The sequence below is a fragment of the Podarcis melisellensis genome (genome assembly GCF_964234715.1).
Source record: "Podarcis melisellensis genome assembly, chromosome: 9".
Classification (NCBI taxonomy): domain Eukaryota; kingdom Metazoa; phylum Chordata; class Lepidosauria; order Squamata; family Lacertidae; genus Podarcis; species Podarcis melisellensis.
Genome location: NC_138541.1, coordinates 18,076,573 through 18,085,913, shown reverse-complemented (window position 1 = coordinate 18,085,913; position 9,341 = coordinate 18,076,573). Strand labels below are relative to the sequence as shown.

Sequence of the window (9,341 nt, the reverse complement as noted above, 5' to 3'; positions counted from 1 at the left end):
CAGTCTTTCTTAGGAGATACAGAAGGGCTGCCAAGTGTGTTTGATATGCCCAAAGGCAAAGTTGGAGAGAGTGGCAATTTCTGCGTGATGATAATTCATTCTGCCATAGTGAGAAGCAGGCAAATCTTAAGAGGCTCATCATCTGACACCCAGGTAAATAACTAACTAACTGTTTTTCTTGCAACCCTCCTTGCCCTTTCCTCACGACAGCCTGCCACCTGTACAGCATTTCTGCTGGCTCCATTTTGCCTTGAAATAAGCATTTATGAGTTAGTGGTGAAGAAAACATGTACCAGGAGTGCTCTTGCATTGATGGGCCCAGATTATGATGTAGCCTCCTCCCACCTGGTCCCTTCCAATGCTTTGGGAAAGGCTGAAGTTCAGTGGCGGAGCATCTGCTTTGCCTGCAGAAGATACTATAAAACAGAGAAGGCTCAAGCACTAGTTTTACTTTAAAAAAACTACAACAAATAAACTCACTTTAAAAGCCTGAGGCCACACCGTCCTGGTCACAGAGCCTCTGAATGTGAACAGCTGCTCATGGCAGACGGCCATGCCCAACCAATGCACAATGATGCAGTGCTGAGGGTGGGGTGAAATGTTCTTGACACCACAAGTGCCCTACTTACCTGAATGGCTATCCCAGCCATTGCTTCCAAGTACGAATTAATACCACATGTGAGTTTAGGGTTGCCAGGTCAGGAGCATCCTAGACCCTCAGATTTCATGGCCCCAACCTGGGATCTAGGATACCCTGCCAATGCCACAGCAGTAGGATCTGGAGACAGAGGTTATTGCTATTTATTAAATTTCTATACTGCCCTTCATCCAGGGATCACAGAGCTGTTTGCAATAGAAAGGCACAAATATACATAACCTAAAAAGGTAAAGGGACCCCTGACCATTAGGTCCAGTCATGGACGACTCTGGGGTTGTGGAGCTCACCTCGCTTCATTGGCCAAGGGAGCCGGCGTACAGCTTCCGGGTCATGTGGCCAGTTTGACTAAGCCGCTTCTGGCGAACCAGAGCAGCACGCGGAAACACCGTTTACCTTTCCGCTGGAGTGGTACCTATTTATCTACTTGCACTTCATGCTTTTGAACTGCCAGGTTGGCAGGAGCAGGGAATGAGCAACGGGAGCTCACCCTATCGTGGGGATTCGAACTGCCAACCTTCTGATCAGCAAGCCCTAGGCTCTGTGGTTTAACCCACCACGCCTCCTGTGTCCCTATACATAATCTAGCTGCAAACAAAAATAATACCACCTCCCAACAGTTTCAAAGGCCATAGATTGTTGAATCAGCCCAAGGCCTGGTGTCTAAAGTTATGTAATAAAGCCACCAGGTGAGCCTCTGTAGGGAGAGCATTCCACAAACAGGGAGCCACTACAGAAAAGGCCTGTTCTGGTGTTGTTCCCCTCTCCCCTGGGACTTCCCATGGAGGAGGCACACGAAGAAGGACCACAGATGATGATCACAGGATCTGGGGTGGTTCATAAGGGAGATGGGGGTGGAGATGCACCTCCAGGGCTAAAGACAAACAGCTGCGTTAGCAGCAGTGAAGTGACCTCCCCAGGATAAGCATGGGCAGTGTGTGTGTAGGGCCTAGGCTGCCCAGACGACAAAACTCCCCCTCTCAGCCTCACCAAGGTGGTCTAAAGGAAAGTAGAGCAATTTGGTTGGCACCAGCTTGGAGTTGCCGGAAGGAGGCATACAAGGTGCCATCGAACCATCTTAGGGACTCCACTCTGGATTTGTGTAGTGTTTAGTCCTTTGCCTTTTCTTCTCCTGAAGCGGTCCTGCAACGCAGTGGAGCGTTAGGATGAGTTTTCCATCCCCTAGATGGGCTACTTTCCCAGGCTGACGAGTCCCATCTGCCCCTCACTTCTCTCTGCAGCAGATGCAGAAACCGCCTTCTTGACATCTGGACCCACTTTTGGTCTTGCCCGTTCAATCTGCCAGAGCCTGTCTTTGCAAGCAGGGGAAGGTAAAGAGGAGGGCAATGAAGCATTATTTCTGCACACTAGGGAGGTGGAAAACACACACTTACAGTCGTCTCCCCCCCTCTATTTTCTACTCTGCTGGGATTGCACCATTAGTGAATGAGGCTTTGGGGCCCACGTGAGTGCTTTAACATGGACGTGACCTCTGCTGGCTTAACCTCTGCCCACCTTATTAAAACGGCTTTAATGCAGACAAAAGGGGAGTGGGGGGCACAGCAACTCACGTCAGGAGGATCAGAACGATGAGCGTGCTGAAAGGGAGGGGAAAGCCGGGAAAGTGGGACACTGAAGGGGAAAGATCGCAGCGGTGCTAAAGGAATGTGAAAGAGGGAGAAAGGAGGCGGGAAGGTAAAGACTGGGGTGGGAGAGGATATGCTAGTAATTGAGTTCTAATATAGGTCAGGCTGGAAGAAGCATTAAGAGTGAGAGGCGATCAGAGACAAAAGAATATGTAAGGCATATAGTAGTTCTGGAAAGACCCTACCTCTGCTGGGGCAGCGGCAAATGTGGCTCTCCAGTCTTCTCTGTCTGACCCCTGAGACTCCAGGCTACACTTCTTCAGCCACACACCCCTTCCCCAGGCCACACCTCTCAGCAGGTCTGCTTTGCACCCACCTGGAGCGTTTTGCCTAATTGATGTTTCGTTGAGCTCTAGCCATGCCTCTTGCTTGCCTGGACGGAGAAAGGAGAAGTGTGTGTAAGACTAGCCTAATGTGCAAAGGCAAAACTTGCAGGTGTTGCTCCGCCCCACCTTTGCCTCCAGCCCCCCCCCCAAGGATCAAAGTCAGGAGACTAAAGGAAGCCCAAGAGCTCATACGTTACAAGCAGTAAATAAATACTGAATTGCAACATTGCCAAGCTGGTGTCTTCCAGATGGTTTGGACTACTACAGCATCAATCAGCACCAGCCAGCATGGCCATGGTAGTCAGAGCCCCAAATATCTGGAAGGCACCAGGCTGGTGAAGATCGGTATAAGTGGTGGCTGCCCTCAGTCATCTTCCTATGATCACAGTCCACACACTGGTACCTCCTAGATGTTTTCGATTACACCTCTCACCACCCTTGACCATCTCTTTCATTTTGCAAATTAATTCCACTTTCTTCCCATTGACCTCCTTCACTTTACTTCCAATGCTGCCACCTTCTGGGAGAAATGAAGCCGGCTACATTTTGTAGCATTTTGCAATGGGCATCTTATAGAATTTTTGAAGCCAGGCCTCTTCCCCCCTGCCCCAGGGTCATTTTACCAACCATTTGTTTGGCAGGGGAATATGTGGAGATATTCCTGTGCGTGTATGGCCATGTGAATCAAGGGCAAGGGTTACACTGCACTGAAGTATTAAGGAGGATCTTCCTTCCTAGAACCTGGTTCCTCTCATTCAGTGAGACCAGCATTGGTCAGCCATTTACAAGCAAATTCCAGGAAGAAAAAAGAAAAATTATCTGGGCTCAGTTTGTGACCTGAAAGACAATAATTGACAGCTCAGACATTCATCTATATATTGTGTTTTTGACATGTAAAAAACTGCCTTACAAGAGGTCGTATTATATGTTCATTTCAGCCAGTGTTGTATACTCTAGCAGTGGCTCTCTAGGGTCTCTCTCAACACCAGGTGCCTAATTTTTTTAACTGGAGACACTGGGAATTTAACCCGGAGCCTTCTGCATGCATTCCACCATGACATTAGGAGTTATGGTGTAACCAGCGAGAGAAACAAGGTTTGTTTTGCACACAGCCGGAAGCGTCCTGGGGGACTTCACGTGGATGCCTTTTGCAGATGGTTCCCTCTTCATAAACTGTTCCTTCTGCAAGAGTGGAGGACCAATTAAGATGGCCTGTGCTCAGAGACATACAGGAGATGATGGATCACTGAATGCTCTGGGAGATTTTCCAGTAGAAAGAGGAGGTGATCCAGTTGAGGCTCTCATCTCACTGTGGAATGGTGAGTTCTGAAGGACTATTGACACGATCGCTCTTGAGTGACCTTCTCCAGTGCTGTAGAGTCCGCAATGCCCTCTGGTATTCTAGTGAATTCTGTGTGATGAAACAAGATGGATGACAGCTAGAGCACTGGTGAGGTAGAACTTGCTTCCAAGGCCCAACAAGCACTGTTTACAGCATCAATAAGGGCAGCGAATAATTCTTTTTTTCATGGCCTCTAATGGGTCCTCAAGTCCAACAACAGTCCAGCAAGTCTAACAGTCCAGCAACGCCTTTGCAGGTCAACTGGAATCTGGTCTCACCTGTTGGTGGAGATGTGCCTCTGGATCCAGCAGAAGCCTGCTGAGATAATTTGCTTCATCATTTTCAGGATGAAGTTGCTTGACTTCAGAGCAATTTATGAGCTACCACTATGGTTCCAATTCAAGCAGAGGTGTCCATTGCTATGTCTTCCTTAACTCTGTGGGGTCAATTTTAGTTTATGAGGCCCAATGTTGTGGACAAGGGGCTTGTGGGGTTGTGCCCTCTTGAACCCTGCCCATTGTGGCTGGTGAAATTCATCAGGGCCTTTTCAAACATAAGCCCAAAGGTTGGGAGACACAATTTTGTTTTCAAGAGTTTGGGGAATAATAATAATTACATTATTTGTACGCCCGCCCATCTGACTGGGTTGCCCCAGCCATTCTGGGCCGCCTCCAACATACCGTATATAAAAACATAATAAAAATTAAAAGGCTTTCCTATACAGAATTTGCCTCCTCCCACTCCTCCAATATGTTGTTGGATTACAACAAGGGCAGAAAACCTATTGCCTTATTGTACTACAACTCCCATAATTTCTGATAACTGCCCATGTTGGCTGGAGCCACAGTCCAATAACATCTGAAGGGCAGCATATTTGCTATCCAAGTTTTGACATCCTGACAAGTTTTGTGAGTTGATTGTGCAACTTATTTTTCTCCTGTTGATGGGTATGTGTCATGGGGAGTTCTGTTAGTTATTATTCATATTCCTAACACTGTTTTTATGTGTAAGCTGCCTTGTGGACTTATGCAGGTCTCATATGGTTCTGAAGGTGGGATAATACATATCATAAATAAAGAAAATAAATAGTGACTGAGATATTGGGGCTGTGGAAGGAGGAAGAGATTGGGAAGAGACATATGCAATGAAAACATAGGAGCCTGGTAACAACATATATTTAGATCAGCTTGCAAACCCACTGGGTATAACCTGCCCTTTTTATGTATTTTGTAAAGCAACCTTAAGCACGTCACAATTATCATAATCTTGTTTATTCCCAACAAAATTCAAGGAAGTTTTTATCCACAATATAATTATGTATAAACAATAAAAGTCAGTAAATGTTATTATATAATCTATAGACAAACTAATCTGTACAAGACATCAAAACAAAATGTGATTCACTAGTTTCAAAGTTTCTGGAGAACAGATCTGTTGTCCACTACTTTCTAAAACCAACTGCAATTGAAATTCTTTGCCCAATTCCTTGCCCAGAAAACCTCAGCACAACTCTCCCATAGTTAATAAAAAGTATATTTGAAGAACTTAAACTTATGATGACATTATGTTTCCAGATGAAATGAAACTCCTTCTGGGTTTCAAAAAACCGTTTACCAAAACACCATCAGCCAAGGTTCAATTTTTATTTTGTGAACAATTTGATACAAAACATTACAGTACTTCAAATAAAAACAAGCAGAGAGACAAACAATATGGGCATTTCAAATAAGGCACATGTAAAAAAAACCCCACACATCCAGTGAAATAGACAGGTTCTATATATATATTTGGAGGTAGAAATAATTACAAAAATATGGAACAATTTTAAGCATTAGCAGTTCAGTTCAAACTAGGATCCCATTTTAAAATTGCCTTGGTAAGATAGCTTATGTGGCATTTTATGCACTACATTTTTGTGGCAACTCTACTTTTTGCTTCGGAGTAGCAGAGTGGGGAGGAAAAGAAACTATACCATGAGTAATACAAGGAAATTACAAAAAGTTATAAATGTCCATACAAATGTTTTTAATAACAAGAAATTCTTGAAGCACCACATTTTAATTTCCCCCCTCAAATTAAAAAGATATCTACAACACTTTTCTTTATATTATTATTAGAGACCTAATGATGCTTTTAATAGCGTTGCTATATCTGCTGGAATGGCCCCTTCTTCTCCTGCAGAATAAAAAGAATGCATCAGAGGTGTATTTGTGAAGAAGCATTTCATGCAACCAAATAATCAGCGTTCTACACAGCTAAAAAACCTGCAACCAATAATAATCCATCCCCTTCTGCAACCTTGCTGACTTCTTAAGGTGACCTCAAATCAATTTGGGTGTTACATTATGGCTAAGGACTAATGATGTAAAGAGTAGCTTGGATATGTACTTGCAAAATCAGAGACACGAACCATGCAAGTCTCTAGGTTTTGTACTGTTGTGCTGAGTCTGATACTATGCTGGCACAAGCTGTGATCCAATATAGTAAGTGAAACAGTAAAATATTTGTCTTGCAAGCATCTAGCATCCAGCTAGATGTGAAAAAATTGGTATAATGCTTAAGAAAGCCATCAAAGCAGTGGGCTAGTATTCAAAATGCTACACTGAGCACACTACCCAGGCTCCTGCCTTTGGAAAAGCTTCAGATATCCATTAATCAACACGAGATTTCTACTCTGGAAATAAGGTGCAAGGAATGTGTTGCGTTGGAACTGAATTCACAAATTTGTCCAAACAGCAATACGCTACTTGTTTTCCCATTAAATTCCTTCCCCATTAAATTCCTTCCCCATTAAATTATTGTCCTTTAGAATTCTTATTCCAAAACAATGTTTTAGAAGTATGTCTGAACAGAACAAATATAAGAGATCTTTTCCAACATCCATTATATTTAAAGTACTATGATGAATCTGCCATTGCACCAGCTGTCAGCGCTGCAATGTGTTGACAATTTGGTGAAATTAAATATTGCTTTAACTGCACATTCTGCTTTCTTGCATTACTTTTTAACACCTTAACCCAAAAAGTCACAACTTAAACTGCCCATAAATTATTCATTTCTCTTCCCCATTGGTCTCCTGGAACAATGAGCCTAAATATTGTATTTCTTTGATCTCTCTCACAGTTTGGGGCCCAGAGCTGCTTCTACTTAGCATATTCAAAATGGTGCTGCAAGAGCTTACCTGCATCTGCTGCTGTCATGTCTTGTTCTAGCTTTAATTTCTGCTGACTAATTCTCAGCATGGATTCCTCTATAGTCCCTTTACTTATGAGCCGTATCACTTTCACTTCTCTTAAAATAAAATAAAAAGAACATGTTTGTTCATACAATTCTGTAAATCCCGATTTTGTCATGAGTGTTTTATTTCCATTTAAATTTCCAGCAGTTCTACAGAAAACAACAGTGCTTGCACTTTAATTATTTTTAATGAAGACTGTAAGTCTCTCATCATGTACACCTCTGTGAAAAAATAATATTCCAATATAAAATTAATGGGAAATGAATTCAAGTTTTATCCAACAATATACCAGTTATACCAGCTTGCTTACACCTCTACACACAAAAAATCTCTTCTAAAGATTTAGAATACTTGATGCAGTATGTCGTGGATAATTTATTTTGCTTGCAACTAAAGTTTCTACTCATAAACTAAAACTTACCTAGTTTGTCCTACTCTATGGCATCGGTCTTCCGCCTGCTTGTCATTGTAAGGATTACAGTCAATGTCATGGAGGATGACCACATTGGCTGAGGTCAGATTAATCCCTAGACCACCGGCTTTTGTGGAGAGCAAAAAGATAAATATACCCATATCTGAATTGAACTCATCTATCAGATGTATCCTACCAAAAAGAGAGAGAAAGCAAAGCAGTCATCAGTATACAAGCCTATTGTTGTTTTGCCTTCAACTATTTGAGCTGACACACATAGGTATGCTCAAGTCAAGCATGTTCGCAAGCAAACCATTTTAGATCATACCCTATGGATATTTCTTTCACGCAATACGTTTCGATGGAATCAGTTCAGACATTCAGACTGTAATTCCATGTACACTAACCAGAGTGTGAACTCTGCAGGAACACAGTGGGACTTCATTCTGAATAAACATTGCTCTGTCAATTGCTAGTCGGGGTACAGAGAATTCAGCCATGTATAGGCTCCATGCTTCAGCGCTCATTAGTCATTTATATTATGATTTCCAGACAGCATGTCTACCGTTAGCTCAATCAACTGTGCACTGTGTAATTATTATCTTTGTTTTAGGCTTTATAGCAATTATTTCCAGTTCCTTTCATTCTATGCATTATACGAAGGGAATAATTTTTAACCATCTTGCTTCAAGAGTTTTTCATTAACTTGAGGTGTTTTATAGATCTCTAATCCCCTGTACTTCCCAGAGTCAAGCTCGAATAGAGGCAGAAATGACTATTAGTTGGACCCGATAATGCTTCCTTGTGTTCTTATGGAAGTTTCACCTACCTGTCTGAAATTTGTGTCTTTCCATCCAGCCTAAGGTATCGGTGCTGCTTATGTTTCAGAAGAACCTCTAGGATGTCTAGCATCATAGTAAATTGGCTGAAGAGGACAACTCTGTCACCCTAAAGGAAGGAAGAGCAGTATTTTTTTTAAAAAAAAACCATGTATGCACCTGAAATATTGTAAATATTGTTTTCTACATATCCTCAGAGTTCAGGCACTTGAACAAAAGCCACCTTGTGTAAGATTCAAATTCTCTTCAACACTACGGAACAATCAGGAGATAAACAGGATGCTGGCCTTTTTACGGGCTGCAAACTTACAAGTGCTGTACTTGGAGCAACCAGTATATTCGCAATGAAACACGGGAATAGAGAGAAAATGCCCCAGGATTCAATTACTTTACCCTGGCTTACATAGCACAACAATGCGTTGTGATCTGAAGTACCAAGTTTCAGCAGTTCAATGTGTATTTTAGATCTCAAGACGGGAAAGTTCAGGTGTTTTAAAAACAAGCCTTTATGTTTCTTGTTTGACTGAGTACTCAACAGCCAACAAATTCCAACAAATATTTGAACAATATCTGAGTCCATTTTTGTTACATAGGTATGCTTCCTACTCTTCAAGGACAATGGAGTGCCAATTTAGGGTGAAGGATGAAAACCTGAGTCCCTGCTGGCTTCCCCCACCTGGGGTCCTCCAGATGTTTTGGCCTACAACCCCCAACAGCCCCAGTCAGCATGGTCAATCATCAGGGATAATGCAAGTTAAAAGTTCCATGACATCTAGTGGGCACCAGGTTGGAGAAGGCCACCCTATGCAGATACAAGCAAGGGTTAAATTGGGGAGCAGGCAAGAACTTTAACCAGGGTTAATTACAAGCCAAGGTGTTGGTG

General features: G+C 42.7%; 1 protein-coding gene across 3 annotated transcripts in view; it reads right to left on the bottom strand.

Moving 5' to 3' along the window:
* Window positions 1–5,598: 5,598 nt before the first annotated feature.
* SMARCAD1 (SNF2 related chromatin remodeling ATPase with DExD box 1) overlaps window positions 5,599–9,341 on the bottom strand; it is a 44,886-nt gene continuing 41,143 nt past the window's right edge. For all 3 annotated transcript variants that reach the window (XM_081924855.1, XM_081924854.1, XM_081924856.1), the window contains 4 exons: window positions 8,449–8,567; window positions 7,629–7,811; window positions 7,151–7,260; window positions 5,599–6,144 (listed from right to left, as the gene is read on the bottom strand). In XM_081924855.1, coding sequence (XP_081780981.1) covers window positions 6,083–6,144; window positions 7,151–7,260; window positions 7,629–7,811; window positions 8,449–8,567 — 474 coding nt within the window. In that variant the 3' untranslated portion in view covers window positions 5,599–6,082. The remainder of the gene's footprint in view (window positions 6,145–7,150; window positions 7,261–7,628; window positions 7,812–8,448; window positions 8,568–9,341) is intronic.